This window comes from Myotis lucifugus, unplaced genomic scaffold (assembly GCF_000147115.1).
Source record: "Myotis lucifugus unplaced genomic scaffold, Myoluc2.0 scaffold_386, whole genome shotgun sequence".
Taxonomy (NCBI): Eukaryota; Metazoa; Chordata; class Mammalia; order Chiroptera; family Vespertilionidae; genus Myotis; species Myotis lucifugus.
Window position 1 is genome coordinate 707886 of NW_005871434.1, and position 22369 is coordinate 730254.

General features: G+C 47.1%; 1 protein-coding gene across 1 annotated transcript in view; it reads right to left on the reverse strand.

The window, feature by feature from the left end:
- The window catches only part of ADAMTS2 (ADAM metallopeptidase with thrombospondin type 1 motif 2), a 274332-nt gene that overhangs the window by 193757 nt on the left and 58206 nt on the right, over positions 1 to 22369 (reverse strand). The window contains exon 3 of the mRNA XM_006101903.3: positions 1650 to 1809. Within this exon, the coding sequence (XP_006101965.1) occupies positions 1650 to 1809 (160 nt within the window). The remainder of the gene's footprint in view (positions 1 to 1649; positions 1810 to 22369) is intronic.

Consider the following 22369-nt stretch of genomic DNA (forward strand, 5'->3'; position numbering starts at 1 on the left):
TTTCTGGGCTTATTCTGAGTTTGAAATTTCTTAAGTTCTGAATTCCAAGCTCTCACCAAAGTAGGTGGATAGGGGAGAGGGAAAGGGGAAGATTTAACAGAAGATGCCCAAAGACCAACAGAAGCACAGCTAATAATGCAAGGCCAGCCAGGCCATGGTGGAGGGCTGTCATGTTTAGGACAAGCACCACATGGAATGTGGGATTGGAAACTCACCTAAGGTACCTGGCAGCCCCTCACCCAGCATGAGCCAGACTCCAGGCACCACCAGTAGAGGCCAGCCCAGAAATCCCAGGTCCAAAGCACAAAGTTCCAGGCCCTCAGCTCTTTGAGATACAGGCTTTTCTAGCCCCACTGGACAGATGAGAAGACAGAGGCCCAAACTTGCCCGAGAGCAACAGGCCATGAAGGAACAAGGCCAGGGTCTTGGTGGTCCCTGGTCTGAGGTACTTCCCCTGCCCCATTATCACTCACAGCCACACCCTATGGGGTTACTCTTCATTCCTCCCCCTGCAGAGAAGCTCAAGGGTGGGAAAGAGGCAGGAGGGGCCGAGGCTGGGAGAAGTGGGGAAGCGAGGCACTGCTGTTCACAGCCCAGGCAGACAGCAATTTATCACCTGGACCAAGGGACCACCAGAGTATTGATCAGCTCCAGACAGTGCTAGGCTTCCTGAGGGAGCAATTCCTTTGTAAAGATATGTGACACCGCTCCTTGAAATTAGAATGGTGCCCTGCCAGGCTGCACCCAATTTATCTGTCAAGCTGGGATGTCACAGATCTAAGATAAATGAGCCAGGACTGCTCGGGGTGAGGAGAGAGTCTCTGCAAATCACAGCCCAGGTGGGCTAGCCCAGTGGGGCCTCTGGGGCTCACTTAAACATGCAGATGTGCCTGACCCAAGACCCAGGCCTCTGTGCCTGCTGCCACCTTCCACTAGCCAGGGATCTAGGTAGGACCTCAGGCTGAGGCCTGGCCTCGCTGTAATCTACGACCTGAGATCATGAAAATGCTAGAAAGGTTTGGGATGGTCAGTGAGTCTGGCCTCCTGGAAGGCTCTGAGGGGCTGTCATCATGCCTTCCCCACAGCTCCTTCCACACTCCTGGGCCCAGAAGGCACTTTGGTTCTAAGTTGAAAAAGACAAAACGATGTAAATCTGCACAGGCTGTTGAGGCTGCTGGGAGAATTCCCGGGCCTTTGTGGTGCACTTCCTTCTCCTCGCAGAGCACTCAGGGGCTTTCTCTGAAACCAGCCAAGAGGAGCAGCCACCCTGGCAGGGAAAGTGGGCAGCAAACAGGTGGAGGACAGAGGCTGTTTGGGGGCAGCAGGCATCTTCAGAGGCACAGGGTCACAGACATGGGTTCAGGACTTGGGCCTCCTTTGCTTCCTGACACATGCAAGCCCGTGGGCAGAGAAAGGAGGACTCTGAGGCAGCTTTTACTGTCCTCTATGGAGGCCCCAGACTTGCAGGTTGTGGCCCACATACACCCAGAGCAGAGGCCCCTTCCCCTATACCCACACTGTGCTATGTGGTCCACAAGGGCAGGGCTCAGCCTCAGCCTGGGACCAGGCCTGCAGAAGGGGTGCCTTGGGTCCCACAGGGTGGACATCCAGGGCTTACCACACAGCCTGCCCACCTGCAGCAGCCTTACCTGTGTCCAGGGCCTGTGGCACCCCGAGAGAAGGGAGCCTGAAGTTAGATGGCCGGCGATATACCACATGCACACGGCCCTGCTCAGCTTCCTTCGCTGCCAGCCCCTTCTCCAGGGGCTCGATAAAGAACTCCTCCTCCTCCATACGAATCAGGCCAGCCTGCAGGGCAAAGATGAGATGGTTCAGATTCCCAGAGCACAACAGACAAGGTGGGGGAGCAGCGAGGAGGGTCCCAGAGGGCAGAATCTCCCACTTGGCAGAGCGAGGTGCTGGGCTGAAAGGTCATGGACGGGCCTTAGGGGCACCATCTGCCCAGAGTCTTCAATTCTAGTCACTAAGGCCAGAGCCGCTGGACTATGCTGAGCCCTGGCTGGGGAAGGGACTCTGCCTATGTCATTCCCACCCCCACCTTCCAACCCGGGGCTTGTGAGGCCAAACTGTCAAAAATAGCCTGAAGGAACTGAAGTACACTGAGCCTCTGTGTGGCCCCCAGGGGGGACACCAAGATACACCAAATAGGGACCAATGCCACCCCACCCTCAGGAGCCCCAAGTCCAAAGCAAAGATAAAAACTGTCAGCCAGGGCTGAATCTGCCCACATAAATGCTCAGTTTACCCCAAACAGTGTTTTCAAGTTGTGAACCCAATACTCAAAATGATCAGATTTCATGTTTCAAAATTGGAATTTCAGCTTTCCTTGGAAAATGCATGCTCAAACCACAGTGGGCTTCACATTGCCTGGCAGAGGGTACCATAGATGGAGCCTGTACCCCTTGCACCCTTTATCCACATTGATCACCAGCCCAGACTTTACAGCAACTGAACTGCTGCCTCTTTATAGGACCACCCTGGTGCTTCTTTCTGGACCTGTCTCCATCAGAATTCAAGCTGCACTGCACTCCGACATCCAAGGCTCTCTGCCTGCCTTCCCTGGCCCCAGCTCACACATGTCACACCAGACTCTGGGACAGCCTGGCCTTCCTACATGGAGTGCACAGCCAGGCCTCTCTGCCCCTGAATTGACCTAACCCTCAGCTTGGCTATCAGGTAAACTCTGATTCTCCCCTCAATAACTGGCTCAGGACCCCCCAACTACCACCTCCATATGGCACTGCCCTTCCCTTGACCATGCGTGGTCACAGCCCCATCGTCTAGCTCCCACACTTTGGTTTTTTGCTCCAGTATCTATAAACCAGTGGTTTCACACTGGGGCCCCCACTGTGTCAACCTGCAGATATATTTCCTTTAGATCACATACTTAAGACTCATTCAGAGATGTATTTCGCTGTTTAAAAACGACTTTATTGAGGTATTATCAACATGTGAAAAGCTGCACATGTTTAATGTATGTAATTCCATGAATTTGGGAATCAGTATACACTTGTGAAACCATCACCACAATCAAAAGCATGTCCATTACATCTCAAAGTTTCCTCCCATCCCCTTTATTATTACCATTAAAAAAATCTTCACCCAAGGATATTTTTTCCATTGCTTTTTAGAAAGTGGAAGGAAGGCAGGGAGGGAGGCAGAGAGAGAGAGATTGGTTGCCTCCTGCACACACCCCAACCAGGATTGAGGGGGAGGGCAGTTGGGGGTGACCAGGCTGGCAGGGGAGGGCAGTTAGGGGTGATCAGGCCAGCAGGAGAGGACAGTTGGGGGGGACCCAGCTTGCAGGGGAGGGCAGTTAGGGGCAACCAGGTTGGCAGGGGAGGGCAGTTAGGGGCAACCAGGAGAGGAGGGGAGGGCAGTTGGGGGCGACCAGGCTGGCAGGGGAGGGCAGTTGGGGGCGATTGGGCTGGCAGGGGAGGGAAGTTGGGGTGATCGGGCTGACAGGAGAGGGCAATTGGGGTGATTGGGCCGGCAGGGGAGCAGTTAGGCATCAATCAGGCTGGCAGGGGAGTGGTTCGGGGGTGATCAGGCTGGCAGGCAGAAGTGGTTAGGGGCAATCAGGCAGGCAGGCAGGCGAGCGGTTGGGAGCCAGCAGTCCCAGATTGTGAGAGGGATGTCCGACTGCCGATTTAGGCCCGATCCCACAGGGATCCTAAACCGGCAGTCAGACATCCCCTGAGGGGTCCCAGATTGGAGAGGGTGCAGGCTGGGCTGAGGGACACCCTCCCCCTCCCAGTGCACGAATTTTGTGCACCAGGCCTCTAGTATTTTATATATATATATATAATTTTAGAGGTCCGGTGCACAAGTTTGTGCACCAGTGGGGTGCCTCAGCCTGGCCTGTGGCCTGCGGGATTGGGCTGAAACTGGCTCTCTGACATCCCCTGAGGGGTCCTGGATTGCAAGAGGGTGTAGGACAGGCTGAGGGACCCCACCGGTGTACGATCAGAGCCAGGGAGGGATGCGGGAGATTGGCCAGCCTGGGAGGGACTGTGGGAGGGCTCCAGGGTGAGTCCGGCCCTTCTTGCCCAGTCCCAATTGGCCGGACCCCACCAGCAAGCTAACTTACTGGTCAGAGCATCTGCCCCCTGGTGGTCAGTGCACATCATAGCGAGTGGTTGAGTGGCCTTAGCATATCATTAGCATATTATGCTTTGATTGGTTGAACAGCTGACCAGTCAACCAGACACTTAACATATTAGGCTTTTATTATATAGGATAAGTGAGGTCATGCTGTATTTGTCTTTCTGTGTCTGGCTTATTTCACTTAGCATAATGTTCCTCAGTTTCATCCATTTTGTCACAAATGATAGGAATTCATTTTTTATAAAGTCTGAATAATATTCCATTTTATTTGTTTCTTCAGATCTGTTAGTATTTGATTAATGTATTTAGGTGCTCTGATATTGGGTGCATATATATTTACAATTGTTACTATTCTCTTTATTAATTGACCTCTTTATGATTGCATAATGACTTTATGGCATCTTGCTACAGATTTTGTTCATGGGTAGCTGCCTAATTGTTGATCCTTGCTGAGGGACAGGCTCTTCTACTCTGCTTGATGACCTCACTCAGGAGCTTTTAAAAGACCAGAGCTTTGCATGGTGAGGGGCTCTCTACAAGGAAAGCGGGGTTCATTTTGTTTTTTGATTTTCAATTATTTTAGTAAGCATCCCAGGAATAATCTGTCTAAAAATCTGAAAAAAATTTTTTTTGACAAGAAAACAAGGCATAGATTGTGGGCTATGTTTTGCTGACTTTTTTTCTAGGAATCTTATTTTCCTGCTACCAGCAGCATGTGTATCTGTTTGTGCATATAATTTTTATTAATAAGAACCAGTTTCCTCTCCCAACTCTATAAATATTAAAGAAATCCCTGAAGTATACTGTTCTAAAGGGATTCAATCAAGAGTGCTGAACAGCCTGGTGCCCCGTGGAGGGGGACTCTGTGACTGTCTGCCCAACCCCACAAGAAGAGAGGCTCAGGGAGGATAGAGAGGTTGTCCCTGATCTTCAGTAGCCACTGCAGGGGCTCAGATCCTGGTAGTTCTCTGGTCATCAGATCAAATCACCAGTTTCAGATCTTGGTAAATTATAAGATACCTATCTACCTCTCTTCTGTTGTGCCCTGTCCTTTTGCCGTTTGGTTTAGGATGAAATAGTCACTAGAAGTGGAAATAAAAAGTTAAAAATTTATTTAAAAATCCAAAGGCTTAACAGCTATTCTGTTACTTTGAATTTTAAAGTGTTCAAAACATTGACACTCTCAGAGTTGGGGTGTCACAGGAAAGCAAGTGAGCATTCTGCCCCCATCTGTAGGTGCCCAGTTTGCTGAGCTCACTGGCTTCTTCCATGGAAGCCACAGGCTACAGCACGTGGCAGCCTCCCACTAGTTCATAACCCGCACCAGATCTGTCACTCAGTGTTGTCATTTTTGCAACCTCTGGCACTAAGACTGTGAGGTGCCTGTCAAGATAGCAGTGGTAACAATCAGAATAAAAAGAAAACAGGAAGCTGATCCAAAAACAGAAGGATCCAGACTTTGACAGAGGACAGTAGCATGCATCTGCATTAGCTCACTGTCTCCAAACTTGACCTTGCTCTGAAACACACACATGCACTTGCCACAGGAATCCCCAAACATGCTGGCATCTGGTAAAATTCCAGTTCCTTGAGCTATTTAGCTCTGAGAGCAATGTATCCTTTCATCCCTTCTTTTTTATTTTTATTTTACAGATCCTGCCTCAGGTTTATTTGTACAAATAGCACAGGAGGACACCAGCCACATGCAGACAGCAGCCCAGGGTCACACCAGTCCTTCCGTCCTCACATTAGCAGACAAAGGCCTCTACTCTAGAGCCTTCATGAGGTCCTGGGCAACTTTTGGAGCCTGAGCCTGAGGTGTAGCCTGAGCCCCGGAGCTGTAGTGCAGCCTGGGTCTTGGACTTGGTCCCACAGAGCCTGACATCCTTGGTGATGTGGGCATCAGCACATTTCCCAGGCTTGGAGTGAGTGATGTAGGGAAGTTGGTCAAGCTTGTGGCTGCCACCCCTTGGGATATTGGGCTTGACCTCCTTGGGCTTTGCGTGGGCCTTGATAGCCTCAGCACATGCTCTCATGGCCTTGGCATTGTTGGCCAGCACCTTTTTTAGACCTTTCTTATTGTGTTTCTCGGGAAAGAGCATGTTTCTCAGGAACTTTGGGTCCACCCCTTTAAGAGATTTGTATCTTTGTGATCTGGGTTTCTTGATGCCATCTTTGTGCCATTTTTGGGACTAGTTGTGTGTGGTGTGGTTATTGGACTTGGCCATGTCTGCACCAAAACCTGTGGCTCCTGAAGTGCCTGGGATCAGAAGAGAAAGCCATCCCTTCTTCCTTTTGGAAAAGGATCTGTAAGATTCCGTTGGGCTACAGGGCAAAGGCATCAGCCTGCCCTGGCCTGGTCTAATGATGGTCTAGTACAGTGGTCGCCAACCGGTCGTCCGTGGACCACTGGTGGTCCGTGAGGTCCAAAAGGTTGGCGATCGCTGGATTAGTGGGTGCATTGCCAAAACCAGGTCTGCCACTTAAGAGCATCTCCCAACAGCCCTGGAAGTTTTACAGGGAGGGGCCTGACCCAATCGCTTAATTCACAGGTGTAAGAACTAAAGTCTCTTCAGATTGAAGCCAATTTGTCCTAACCAGCAGGGCTCCTTCACAGCTCAGCATCAATCACAGAGGATGTTTTGCATGTTGCTTTCTCCACTTTTCCAAAAGGAACAGCAACCTTCAGTGGGGAAACTGGCCACCAGCAAATGAGAACAATCCTGTGGGTTAGGAAGCATCTGTTCTCTCCCCTGCATCTCCATCTGCTTCTGCTCCATGATTTCCAGAATACTCTCTTTTGGAGGGGTCTCTCTGTGGACACCTTATGGCAGAGTCCCTGTCTCCCTTAATCTCTGCCTCATTCAGGTGGACGCAGGTTGTCTTCATGTGCCATCCACACCTGTCCTTTTTCTTGGGGAGCTGCCTCTCCCACTGGTATGCAAAGCTTGTCCTCCCAGATCAGTGGGGAGGCTGTGGCCAGAACTGAGGGACCATAGACAGGGTTGTCTCTGAGCACCATAGAGCCCCCATGAGTTCACCTCGCAGGCCCTGCCCCTACTTGGGCCTGGTTTCAGGCCCTCCAGGTCCTTTACTTCAAAAAGTCCCCTTTTTGCCCTAAGCTGTCCAGAGTCAATTTCTGAGGCTTGAGACCATGATGCCCCAATGGACATGTGCCCCCAGTGCTGAGCCCCATGCCCAGCCATGTGCTAAAGAAAGCTGGACCACACTTTGATGAGCAGGGTGGATAAAGAGACCTCAGAGGGAACAAGCTTTGATGCAGAGCCAAAAGGCCTAGTTTCAAGTTCTGGTCTTGGGCCAGTCCTGTTCCCTTTCAGCCCCCAGTTCCCTCACCTGAGAAGTGAGGAGTTAGGCAGGTAACCTATGAATTAGGTACCAGTTATCCTTCTGTAATTCCAATAGGATCAACCCTGGAAGTTTTACAGGGAGGGGCCTGAGAGCAAACTACAAGCAAGAAACCTGCTCCTCTCCTATACCATCGCCTGCAAAATAAAGGCCAAGGTCTCCTTGGGGCCACAGCATCCCACTGTCTGCATCCAGCTCCCTTTGCACATCATCCTATAGCATCTGTACTTCATTCCTAAGAGACCTGTGGCACCTGAGGAAGCCCCAGGTTTGAGTCCCCATTTTTAGCTAGGTGTGATGTATGGGGCTTCAAATTCGAATTCCCTCAAAATTCTACATGGCAGAATTCTCCATCTCCAGACTTTAAGGCACAAAGAAGTTAAGCTAATAGCTCAGATTTTTCAGCAGAGAGTAGAAGGCTTAGGAATATAGCCCTGCCCAACCCCTATAACTCCTGACACCGGCCCCCAGGAGATCCAGCATGGGGTAACCAACTCCAGCACTTCTTCACCACCATCACAATTTTGCCTTATGTAGTTTTGGTAAATTCTAGTTGGATACTCCTGTCTGCTAAGATGCTGCACCTGATTCCTAACCTCTCTGTTACAAAAAATTATACAGGTATTAAAGATCTATTAGCATCAAATTGAGACTCCTTGACTCAGTCAGAAAGTTTAAAATAGAATCAAAAGGAAAATAGTTTTCTCACTATGAGATTCATGTTTTTTTTTAATGGCTAATAGCTTATCTGAGCTATAATTCACATATCATACAATTCACCCACTCACAGTGTCACAGTGTACAGTTCACTCATTACCAAAATCAACCTTAAAACATCATCACCCCAAAATGAAACCCATAGACATTAGCAGTCCTCCCCATTTCCTCCCAACTGCCTACATACATACCAGCCCTTGGAAACCACCAATCATCTTTCTGTTTCCATAGATTTGCTTATTCTGGACATTTCATAGATAGAATCATACAGTATGTAATCTTTTATGACTGATTTCATTAACCTAGTAAAGTGTTTTCAAGATGCTTATGTTGTAGAATATGTCAGTACTCAAATTCCTTTTTTGTTGTTAAATAATATTTCATTGAACAGATATACCACTTTTTATTTATCCATTCACTGCTTAATAGACATTTATGAATAATGTCTTATGAATAATGCTGCTTTGAAGATTCATGCACAATTTTTTTTGTGTGGACATATATGTCGTCATTTCCATTGGGTACCTCCCTAGGAGTAAAATTGCTGGTTCCTATGATAACTCAATGCCAGACTGTTTCCCAGAGCAGCTGCATCATTTTATGTTCCCGCCAATATTGTGTGTGAGAGTTGCAATTTCTGTGTGGAGAGTTTCTCCACATCCTCACCAATGCTTATCTTTTTTCTTCTAGCCATCTTCATGTATGTTGAGTGGTATTGCATTATGGTTTTGTTTTAATTTCTCTGATGACTAAGGATGCTGAGCATCTTTTCACATGCTCATTTATCATTTCTCTTCTTTGGAAAATGACTATTCAAACTCGTTGCTCACTTTTAATTACATTATTTTCATTTTTACTGAGTTGTAAGAGTTCTTTATGTATCCTAGATATAAGTCATATTAGATATTTGAATTGCAAACAATTTCTCTCATTCTGTAGGCTGCTTTTTCACTTTCTTGATGGTGTTCTTTGATGTTATAAAAAACTTTCTATTTTTGTTTTTGCCATTTGTACTTTTGGTGTCATATCTAAGGCTTTGCCTAACCCAAAGTAACCCCTATATTTTTAAATAGTGTTACAGTTTTAGTACTTATATTCAGATATATCATCCACATTGAGTTAATATTTTATCTGGTGTGAGGAAAGGGTCCAACATCATTCTTTTACATGTGGATATCCAGTTGTCCAGCACCATTTGTTGAAAAGACTGTTCTTTCCTCTATTGAATTGTTTTAGCATTCTTGTAAAAAATCAGTGTAAGGACTTATTTCTGGATCCTGAGTTCTGTTTCGTTGGTCTATCTGTCTGTCCTTCTGTCAGTACACACAATACGATTTCTGTACCTTTGGATTAAGCCTTGAAATCAGAAGCTGGAAGTTCTCTAATTTGGTTATTCTTTTTTCAATATTGCTTTGTCTATTATGGGTCTCTTGTATTTCCATATAAATTTTAAAATCAGCTTGTCGATTTTTGCCAATAAGCCAGCTGGGATTTTTTTAGGATCCAATGTTTGGTGCCATATTAAGTTACCTTTTATGCCAACCCTCAGGGAACAAGAGATTAGAATGAGAGCCCAGACTGCATAACCAGGTGTGTGACCTTGAGCAAGTCAGAGCCTTGAAGAGTGGAGAAGCAGAGAGGCACGGTATCCAGCTCTGCTGCTAAAGGGAATCCTTTCAACAGCACCTGCCTCAGTTCTGCTTCATGTCTCTCTCCATCATTCCTCACCTGCCATTTATGTAGCCCAGACCTGATTTCGAAACCAAATCCCCACAAGTAGGGAAATCAAAAATTGAAAGTACCAGAATTGACCTCTGTATCCATTCCATTGTGATCATTATAATTACTAACAAAGCCATTTGCCATATATTCTGGAAAGGAAAGCTATGCAATGTAAAAATAATTCATAACTCAACTCTAATAAATTGGGGCAAAATTGTTAATAAAAATTAAAGAGAGGATAGAGGAAGAACAAAATAAGTAGTTTAATTGTATTCATTTCTTAATCTTCCATAGAAGGACAGCAGTTTTTGATAAGCTGCTAAAGTTAATAGATATAAGTTTAAGAATACTATTTGAATTTATAAAAGCCAGAACTAATAAAAGTAATATATACTTTCCAAATAACTGAAGGTGGATAGACCATATAGTAAATATGGAAGACTAGAAAAACAGCAAAAAAGGATAAAAACAAACATAAATAAGATGACAGAAGTAACAACAAATAAATATAACAAAAAACAAATGTTCAGATTGTTTTCAAATATCTCTATGACTTGGAAACAAAAGTTGAAATTTATGCAAGGCCAGAAGAATTTTATAGACAAGACTTTCCATTACTTAAGGAAAAAACATGTCCAGAACATTACTGACTAACGAAGGTAGGCCCAGCCCCAGTATGATGCCCTGATGTAAAGTGATGTATGTCTCTGTGCCAAATGTTAACAGAGCCTAGCCATTAATGGCATGGCCCCCAGGTTACTCTGCTTCTGTTGTCACTCTGAGCACCAGCTGTGTGGACTCTCTGTTCCTGTGTTAAATGAGGATGAGAACAGCATATGCATAGTTATTGTGAGGTTTAAACATTTTCAAGCACCTGGAATCATGTCTAATAAACTAGGTCGTTATTATCAGTATCATTATTAGTAACATGAAATGCAGCTTATCTAGAAACATCTGTAATAAACAGTTAACAGAAGGTTTCAAGATGGAGGCAGAGTAGGAGAAAGCTACCCTCACTTGGAATTACAACCAAATTAAAGAACAATCATCCTGAATAAACAACTGAAGACTAGTTGAAGAGGAGTCTTATAACCAAGGATTTACAGAAGAAGCCACATCAAGATTGAAAAAAGAGAGGGGATGCAAAGGGCTGGCTCTGCTCCCACAAGTGGCGGCTGAGGTTCTGGACAGATATCTCAGCTGTGGGAGTTTCCCCTGAGAAGTGTGGTGCCCAAACCCCAAGCCAGGCTCCCCAGCCCAGAGCACCAGAGCCAGGAAGGGGTGCCCATATAACATCCAGTTGTGAAAAGCAGTAGGGTTTGTGTCCACCATGGAGAGATGGAGTCCACTGGGGACAAAGGCACCCCCTTAAAGGGCCAACACACAAAATTTCATTCACAATCACTCATCCTGGACTCTGGTGAAAGGAAGATGGAGTGAACTAGGATTGCATGAAAAGAGACAGGGGTTTGTGGATCTGGGGAGGAAGATGGTGGGACAGCCACCAGGATGCCTGTGCTGAGTCATTCTCTGATATTGCAGTTACCATCTTTATTGGGTGGAACACTCCCTTCCTTTTGGCATCTGTATGAGGGAAAGCAATTGCCCCACATTCTTGCATCACCTTGGGGAGCTTATGCCATGCTGAGGAGTCAGCTGCCTTGGCCAGGGCATAGAGCAGGGGTCCTCAAACTTTTTAAACAGGGGGCCAGTTCACTGTCCCTCAGATCGTTGGAGGGCCGGACTATAGTTTAAAAAAAAACTATGAACAAATTCCTATGCACACTGCACATATCTTATTTTGAAGTAAAAAAACAAAACGGGAACAAATACAATATTTGTATTTGCATGTGGCCTGCGGGCCGTAGTTTGAGGACCCCTGGCATAGAGTTCTAGAAAAACTCAGGAGGTGTCAGTGATTAAGATTTTTGGCTTTGGGGCAGGGATCAATTACCCCATTTTCTAGTGAATCTGACTGGCACTTCCCCCTCACAGGAGATCTGATAGAACAATTGCCCAGAGCTTCCAAAGGACCCAACCTCCAGGCCCTGGAGGCCCTGCCAAACAGGGGCAAAACCATGACAGTCTGAGTTGTGTGGCTCTGTGGCCACACCCAGCCTAAACAGCACCTCTCCCTCACAGAAGATCCACTAGCCCCATCATCCCAACTTTTTTAGAGGCTCTTTCAGTGACTGAGCCTCACAGGTAGCTTGCAGGCAAAAGCAGATTTCAAGGTGCCTTGGACTTTTGCTGACCTGTACCCAGCCCCAGGGCTAATTAAAGCTGGCCTTTGTGTGTAGCTGGGTTCTGCCCAGGTGAACCCAAGCACAGCAGAGGCAGCCACAGACTGTTGATTGCTTGTAGCTCCAAACAGGTTGCCGAGGGCCAGGCACAGAGAGTATCTGACATTGCGCTGCACTAGAGCCCCTCCCAAGAGACTGAGAACCAATGCACCCAGTGGCCAGGTTCAGACAACATCAGAGCAGGATCCAATAAGTTTCACAAACAGCATACACAAAGGGAAATCTCAGCAGGCACTAAAGCCTGCTGAAGGGAATTCTGCTTCGTGTGTCAGCATCTGCATAGTAGCTAGCACTTGGTGGTCAGAGTTGAGCCTCACAGTCAGCCTGAAGGTTGATCCCATGCATGAATAGGCCAATAGTAATCAAGACTCACAACAGGAGGGCCCACATAACCCACACAAAGGACATTCCCAGAGCACTCAGCTCAGGTGATCAAGGAGACTGTGCCACTGGGTACCACAGGACGCCTACTGCATAAGGCCACCTCACGAAGACTGGGAGTCAGAGCCAATCTATTTAATACATAGAAACAAACACAAAGAAGCAGCCAAAATGAGGAGACAAAGAAACAGGCCTCAAATGAAAGACAGGAGAAATTTCCAGAAAATAGCTAAAGAAAATGAAGATAATCAATTTATCAGATATAGAATTAAAAGTAACGGTTATAATGATGCTCAAGGAACTTAGTGAAACAAAATGAAAGAGGAGATAAAAAAAACATAAAAAAGAACCAGACATAAATAAAGAATACCATATTAGACATCAAGAATACACTGGAAGGGAGAACATATTCGCCAATGATACATCTAATATCTAAAATGTATAAGTAACTTATAAAACTCAATATCAAAAAACAAACAATCCAATTAATAAATGGATAAAGTTTGACCTGAATTGACACTTCTCCAAAGAGGACATACAGATGGCCAATAGACATATGAAAAGATATTCATCATCACTAATTATCAGAGCAATGCAAGTTAAAATCACAATGAGATACTACCTCACACCTGTCAGAATGGCTACCACCAATAAATCAACAAACAATAAGTGCTGGCAAGGATGTGGAAAAAAGGGAACCCTAGTACACTGCTGGTGGGAATGCAGACTGGTGCAGCCACTGTGGAAAGCAGTATGGAGTTACCTCAAGAATTACAAATGGAACTGCCATTTGACCCAGCAAACCCACTTCTGGGAATATATCCAAAGAAACCCGAAACACTAATTCTAAAGAATATATGCACCCCTATGTTCATTGCAGTGTTATTTATAATAGGCAAGATCTGGAAGCAACCTAAGTGCCCATCAGTAGATGAGTAGATAAAAAAGTGGTGGTACATTTACACGATGGAATACTATACAGTTTTAAAAAAGAAGGAAATCTTACCTTTTGTGACAGCATGACTATCCACCTGGAGAGTATTATGTTAAAATTAAATGAACCAGTCAGAGAAAGACAAAGACCATATGGTTTCACTCATATGTAGAATGTAATGAACAAAATAAACTAATAAACAAAGTGGAGCCAGACTCATAAATATAGAGAATAGACTGATAGCTGTCGGGGGTGGGGGTTGGGAGCTGGGTGAGAAGGGTGAAGGGATTAAGCAAATAAAAAAAAGAAAGACTCATGGACACAGACAACAGTATGGTGATTGCCAGAGGAAGGTTGCATGGAAGGAGGTAGAAGATGGTAAAGGGGGGATACATAGTGATGGAAGGAGACTTGACTTGGGGTGGTAAACACACAATACAACATACAGATAATGTATTGTAGAATTGTATACCTGAAACCTGTATAATTTTATTAAACTATGCCACCCTAATAAATTCAATAGAAAGAGTTAATAGAGGTAAAGTTTGGGTGAGTTGCTTTATTAGTGTTTTCTGTATTTTTGAGATTTTTGCAAAGGGCAATATATCAAAACAGACAATTTGGATAAAAGACTAGTAGACCAGGGAAGGAGTTAGGGGAAGAAAGAGAAGAATAAAGAGAGGAAAATGAAATAAACCAGATTCCCACAAGAGTGCCTTGGGGGTTATGTAGGGGCTGGGCTGACAGTCCTCCCACTAAGTCGGGCAGCACCAGGGTGGCTCTTGCAGGAGTGAGCCTCTTCAGCCTGTCCTATGCTCAGCCCCTGAGCACCCCAGCACTGGGAAGTCCTCCAGGAAATACAGCTAGCCTCTCAGCCAGGACAGAGGGGGCAGCAGGTCAGGCCCAGACCCTGAGGCCATGATGAGCCTGCTCATCTGTCACAAAAACTGACACTCACTCCTATCACATGTGCCTGCTGACATTTTCCAGGGCTTGCTCAGCACAAAGACTGCGTTGGTGAATGTCCCCAGTCACAAATTAACATTCACATAAATAACAGGGCGCTCTCCACTAAAGAAGAAAAATGATTCTTATTGCAGGAACATTTGCCAAAATAGCAAAAAATGGAATTTTTGTTTCTGAGCTCCTAAATCTCACTAGCTGGGCGCCAGCACACTGTGGCCTTGAGATGTGAGGTAGAGGAGAGCTCAGAGAATAAAGTCCAAGTTCCTCATTCAAGGTCCTACTGACAGCCCCTTCCCTGGGCTGGCACTCAGCCCTGGGGCAGCCCAGCCTGCAGTGCACACACGCCAGCTGGAACCCAAAACCTTTGTGCTCTATTCCCAGCAGGCCACTCTGCCTGCCAGAGGCCATGCACACCCCGCCCTTCCTCCCATCGTCTGATGTGGCTAGGCCAGCGTGCCTGAGCTACACCACATTAGCCTGTCCAGACAGAACATGTATAATTTGGTCAGGGGGCTGGTGTGGCAGGGGCACTAATCTAGGAGTGCCGTGTATGCTTTTCCCCTCTATGTGTGTTATTTGAGGTGCTGAGGACAATTATGAAGGGGCTAATACCCCCATAACCAATGTCATTGGTATCAGGGTCCTTGGGTCAAGGTGTCACCAGTCACCTGCACCCACAAAGCCCAGGTCTCATAGACACTGCCACTTAGCCACCCCAGAGCCCCAGGAGACTCACACTAGTGACAAAGTCCCCAGTGTCCTGCTGCGAGGCCCACAGGCCTGGAGACTCCATGCCTTCCCTCAGCATTCACACAGCTTTACCCCACTTCTGCTGGCTTTGATGCTTCGAGAGGAAGCTGCCAAAACATCTACCCACACGAGGCTGGGCCAGTGCCTTCTCCAGGCCTGTCCTAGTCCACTGAGTCATCATAACAAAGTGCCACAGACTGGGGGCTTCACCAATACACAGTTATTTCCTTGCAGTCCTGGAGACCGGAGGTTCGAGATCAAGGCATCGACAAAGTTAGTTCCTTCTGAGGCCTCTCTTCTCAGCTTGGGGAGGCCACATTCTGTGTCCTCACATGGTCCACCCCTCTTACATGTCTAAGTTTTAATCTCTTCTTATAAGGACATGAGTCACAGTGGATTAGTGTCTCACTCTTATGACCTCATTTTAAGCTAACCTCTGGAAAGACCCACCTCCAAATACAGTCCCATTTGGAGGTACTAAGAGACAGGATTTGGACATATACATGGAGAAGGCATAATTTAGGCCAGAACAGCCACTGTGCTTCTACATCACCTGGATTTGGAGCTGCCTACAGCAGAGTGCCAGATGGTCCTTGGGCCCAGAATGATAGAACTGGGTGAGGCTGCTGTGGAGAGAGCATCTCTGGACTATAGGAAGGAGGGGTAACTTAGCAGGCTAGAATTAGGCAGGAGAAAGGTTGGGACTCCAATAATGGAGTAAACCCAGGCTGGCATGTGGGACTCTCCATGCTCCCTGATTCTACAGTGGGCATTCCCACTCCTATGACAGCAATGAGTGCAGGAGATAAAAATGCTGCACAGCAGCCAATGAGGAGCAGGCATGAGGACCTGCCTTCCAACTGAAACCGCTGTCTGGGGACCAATGGGAGCCCCGCTCCAGAGCCCCACTGGTGGCTGCTCCAGGCTCATGTCATTCCTCCACTCCTGGGGAGAGACTGGATATATAATCGAGATCAGCTAGGGCTCCTGCCAAGGGCTCCCCACATGCCCACAACATCCTAGAATTTTCTGGGGATCCTAAGGCTGAGCCTCTACAGCTGCTGGAAAACAGGAGTTGCAATTCTACAACCACCCTGTCCAGAAACAAAGCCTGGTCTGAATGCCCAGGAGGCCGTGTCCTGCTCCCCACGTGGGATGTTCCTCCAGGACAGCACAGAAGGCCAGAGGGGAGACACCAGCTCAACCAGGGCAGGTGGGCAGGATTGCTACCCAGAGTGCTGAGGAGCAACTTGACCTGGAAAACCCTTAACCCAGGCCTGTTCAATATAGGGACAGGGCAAGGACAATCAAAGGCCACAGCAGAAAGTGACATTGGAACCCTGGTGAGAAAAGTGACATCAGAGCCCTGGCCGGTTTGGCTCAGTAGATAGAGCATTGGTCTGTGAACTGAAGGGTCCCCGATTTGATTTCAGTCAAGAGCACATGCCTGGGTTGCAGGCCTGATCCCCAGTAGGGGGCATGCAGGAGGCAGTCAATGGATGTTCTCTCTCATCATTGATGTTTCTATCCCTCTCTTCCTCTCCCTTCTTCTCTGAAATCAATAAAAATATATTTTTAAAAAATGGGGATGCCAGGCCATGCTGACAGCTGTGAAGGGAAGGTGTGCTGCCCAGTGGATGTGTCCCTCAGAGGCATGGCAGAAACAAACATCCTGATGGGGTAAGTGCAGGCCACCATGCAGACCATGCCAGTGCAAGTTCTGTGATTCCCTGTGCAACACTGGCTCAGCCTTCCTCTCCCTAAGCCTTAGTTTCACCAAAGGCAGAATGATGTATTGGGAGGTTAAGACTTGGGGGAGTATGGGTGGGCGCGGGGGAAGGGGAGGGTGTTCCATGTCTGCATGTGCTGGGCTCAGGTCTGGAAGTTTCAAGGCAAAGGAGCCTGGCTTTCACCTCTTACCATGGGCCTCACCGCCCTGGGTCCCTGGGCCACCACCCCACTCTCGGCAGCTCAGGCCTAAGCTGCCCTGCCTTACTTTGTTTTCTTTCAAATCTGGTTTCTTTTTCTGCTCCGATCTCTGGGGCCCGCTGTAGTATCCGGGGCAGGCTGACCGCCGATTGTCCTCTGCCCAGCAGGCAGCCATGCCAGGGCCCAAGGCCCTCTGCTGCCCCTTCTTATCCAGATTTCCTAAACAAAAATCAGGCCACACCATCTGACAAAGGATCTCGTCTAGTTTATTTTTGGGAAGAGAGAGCATTAAGGGCCAGGTTCTCTGGGCCTTGGCCAGGCTGCTCCACAGGCCTTCAGACACTGTCCCTGCTGTGTCCTCACTTGTCGAGCATTGATCCAGGGTGAGGGGCTGGGCCCCAGCGCCAATGACCTTGGAATGGTTATTAATTCCAGAAATGGGATGGCAGCCCACATAGCCCTGGGCCCCTGTATGAGCCATCAGAGCCTAGACAGGGAGCCCGAGAAGCAAGGCCAGCAATAACTAAAAGCACAGAATAAATGTAGGCTCAGTGGGTCCATAGTCACCAGACACTGCAGGGAATTCTGTTGCTCCCCTCCCCCTCGGGATCCTTCAAATCTGGCTTCCTACAAGAGACTGGGTCACCAGGCATCACACTGGGAGACAGTGCCAGAGTCCCAGGGTGAGAAAAGTGACATCAGGCAGATGTCCAGCACACTTTCATACTCCAAATGCCCCCACAGACATCCAAGGCACAGCATGGCATCCATGCATGGCAACACAGTGCACTCACCAACAGTGCCGAGACTGGAAGCCAGGCAACTACCAACCCCATGCACCTAGGCTATCCCTGAGAGAGGCTGCTTCTATGCTGGCTCTCACCACCATGGACTGCCTCTCTCCTTTAGAACTCCCTGCAAGCAATGCACCCTCCTCCGAGGCAGCTTACCTTACCACATCATGTGAAATGGAGCTGCCACTCTGGAAAACAGTGTGGAGGTTCCTCAAAAATTAAAACCAGAATTCCTATATGACCCAGCAATTCCATTTTTGGGTATATACCCCAAAGAACTGAAAGCAGGGTCTCAAAGAAATATTTGTACACTCATGTTCACAGTAGAATTATTCACAATAGCATGGAAGTAACCCAAGTGTCTATCAGCGAATAAATGGATGAGCAAAATGTGGTATATCATATAATGGAATATCATTCAGCCTTAAAAAGAAAGAAAATTCTGCAAGTGTCATAAGTCAGTCACAAAAGGAGAAATACTGTATAATTCCACTTATATGAAGTAACTAGAGTAGTCAAATTCATAAAGACAGAACGTATAATGAAGGTTCCCAGGGACTGGCGGAGTAAGAGGGGTAGTTGGTGTTTAATGGGTACAGAGTGTCAGTTTTATAAGATGAAAAGAGTTTTCAGGATGGATGCTGGTGATGGTTGAACAACGATGTGAATGTATTCAACACCACTGAACTGTTCACTCAGAAATGGGTAAGATGGTAAATTTTATGTAAAATATATTTACCACAGTAAAAGATACATTTTTAATAAACATTCAAGCAAAGCATTTAACTTGAATGTGTCCTTGTTTGCCAAATCTGGGATAATTTGAACAAAATAATAAATAATGATAATAAGGGATTATAACCCATAGATTAAGTAAATATACATAATGTGCACTGGTATAAATACATAAACTATAATAAAAGCATAATATGTTAATTAGACCAGATGTTGTTCCGGACGCCCTTCCAGATGACCTTCTGGACAAAGCCAGGGTTGTGAGGGAAGCCCGAGAAGCCCAGTCCTGGGTGCCTGCTGGCAGCCGGAAGGAAGCCCAGGTCCTGGATGCCTACCAGCAGCCAGAGGGAAGCCCGGATTCCAGGTGCCAGAGGGAAGCCGGTGCCAGCAGCCAGGGGAAGGAAGGCCTACTCTTGCATGAATTTCGTGCATTGGGCCTCTAGTAGAATAATAAATGGGGCAGTAGGAACAGCTCTTCCTCACAGTGGGTTTCAGTTGATATGTGTAGAAGAAATGATGGAAAGTGAAAACTGCCAAGATAAATATCACAGTAAGAATTATAGCAGATAAGGCTCATCTATGGAATGTAAAACCAGTGGGCAAAAGTATGACAAGAAACAGAATGCTTGCATAATCTGAAAGTGTCTCCCAAGACATATTTATGAATTAGAAAATATATATATATTATATATATATAATATATATATATAATATATATATAATATATATAATATATATATTTATATATATAATATTTATATATATATTTATATATATATATATTTATATATATATATATATATATATATATATATATATATATATATATATATAAATGTGCCCGGAAAGACAGACTGAGGAGCTCTCTCTGACTGGAGGACACTGAATAGACACAATTAAATGCCATATTGGAGCCTGCATGGGATCCTGAATCAGAAAAAATGACACGAGTTGGAAAATGGGCAAAATTTAGATGCAGTCTGGAGTCTAAGGTGACTCTCCTAGTGTCAATCACTGCTCCAAGTTACACAGGATGTTAACACCATCAGAAGCTGAGTGAGGGGCGTACAGGAAATCTCTATGTTGTTCTTACAACTTTACTCTAGGTCTAAAGTTATTTTATGATAAAAAGTTTAAACATACAAGATTAAAACTTCACCCCAGGCTGCTCTTGGCACCCTCTGGCCAGTTTATTCTTCACCGTGCACTGGTTCCCTGCTGGGCATGGGTTGGCTGCCTCCTCCTGGAACAAACACAATGAACAGGATTTCTCGGGGGCATCCCCATGTCTAGGGTCAGCCCTGAATGAACAGAAGTTCTAGGGGATATAGCAGCAAGTACGAAGGCCAGAGGAGGAAGTGAGTCCAGAAAATTCCAGAAACACCAAGGGAAGTAGTGTGGCCAAGGCAGCACTCTTAGGCAGAGGCCAGGCCTGACCAGACCATGTGAGCCCTGTTGCTGCCTTCTGGACATTCTCCAACCCTCCACACTGCACTATAGACCAACAGGTGCCCGAGGGCTCCAGGACTCATGCTATGAGGTTGTTCCAGGGTCCTGGGCAAGCAAACCGCTCCTGCTGGCCGAAGGGATGTTTTCTTTTGTTGACATGCATGGAATTAAGCCACCAAAGCTATGGTGACACCTTGGTTTTGAGGACTCTCACTCACATCTGACACAGAATGAGTTCAAGCCCTGGGCTCTGATGCCCACAGCTGGGTCTTGAGCTTGACGGGCATGTGTACTGTGAGTTGGCTCGTGTTCTCCCCTGCTCCAAGTGCAGTGCTACCCTGACTACAACACTCGGTGCTGAGCGGATGAGAGCAGGACTGCTTTGTCCTATGCACCCAGGGCAGTGGTCCCACCCATTCCCTCAAGGCTCCAGGCCACCAAAGGGTACCCCTTAGCTCTGAAGGTTTTCTCAGAAATGTTGCTCTGTTCTCTTTTGCCTCCAAGCAATGCTAAATGTCATGTTTCTCCAGGCTGGTCTACTGAGAGATGGCACAAATGGAGCCACTCCTCTCACCTGCCTGCAGGTGGTAGTGTGAAGGCAGGAGGAGATCATGTTCTAGGAGTACAGTCTAAGGACTGCAAAAAGATATAGCTGGAAGGTGTGTTATTCTTCACTAACACCAAAAAGTTCTAAACAGTCAACTTAACATGACTAGAGATGAACCGTGGCTCACAGTTTTCTGCATACAGATCTGCATGATCTCGTGGTCATCATCAACAAAGCACTCGTGACCTGATAGGATCCAGGCCAGGACATGCTCTGGAATTGGCCTTCCAAGGTGGTCTTTGTTTTGTTATTTTTGGTGCATCCTGATCTCTCAGGTTAATGCCTGGGACCTGGTAGCCTGCAGCCAGAGCTAACAGTCAATTAATTTAAACTGATGCCCTTTCCTTAGCAATTTGATCCCACGAACAGGGATGACATGAGCCTGTGGCTAGATGCTCCGTCTGGATACTGAGTGCTGTCTCAGCAGGCCCATGCCTGGTGCTGAGCCCAGCCTGACCTAGGGGCTGCCAAGCAGTCCCAGATAGTTTAATCTATCAGGCACGGCCTCAGCATGGTCTTGGGTGTACAGCTGTGGAGCCAGGAGTGGTGACCTTGAGATTCCCCATCTTCAGTACCATATGCTCTGGGAAGTGGCAGGCTTCCTCAGACCCTGGCCCTGTCCACACCCAAAGCATTGCTGCAGGGCTCCATCAAATGCACAGCATGGCCTCTGCATAACATTCCAGCTCCAGGGCCAAGTGGGAAAGGGCCAGCTTGAGTCTGCAGGAAATGTCAAGATTATGCCTGAAAATCCCTCATTTCTCTATCAAGTTGAGTAGCTATGGGTTTTGTGGACATCTAATACAATAACTCTTTTCCACACCAAATGTGGAGGCCCAGCAAGGTGGTCTAAAGAAGGAAGAACAAAATGTCCACATGCAAACATCAGCGCTGAGAAACTTTCTGTCTTCCTATCACTGTTGCCTCCTGTGCAAATGGGGCAGGAGTGGGCAGCCTGGAAGACTCCTGCTGCACAGCCCATTGGTTTCTGCTCCATAACTAGGCCCCTAGCACCCTCTTGGAGGCTGCTGGTTGAGTCACCCTCATGATTTGACAGGACCCAGCACAAGGCCCAGCATGTACAAGAGTTGAATAAATAGACTCAGGATTGGGAAGGAACACCGGCTTTGAAAAGACACAGAGAAGATTGCAGCCTCTGCTCTCTCCCTTCCGGATGACACTCAGTGCTGGTTGCTTTCCAGTCCCCTTCACCTCTGTTCTGCCCTGCACCAGAGGCTGGCTGGACTGGCAGCCTCTCCCTGGCTCTCAGCAAAGGGAGGCACCAACAGGAAGTCAGAGGCTGCAGAGAGAGAGAGGCTTTTCCAGGGATTGTCCCCAAGTCCCACCCACCCCCGTGGGTTCCCTTATCCTGCATACATCTTAATAAGTAAGACATGCCTTCGCCCTGACCGGTTTGGCTCAGTGGATAGAGCGTTGGCCTGCGGACTGGGGGGTCCCGGGTTCAATTCCAGTCAAGGGCAAGTACCTTGGTTGCGGGCACATCTCTAGTGGGGGTGGGGGGGTGCAGGAGGCAGCTGGTAGATGTTTCTCTCTCATCGATGTTTCTAACTCTCTATCCCTCTCCCTA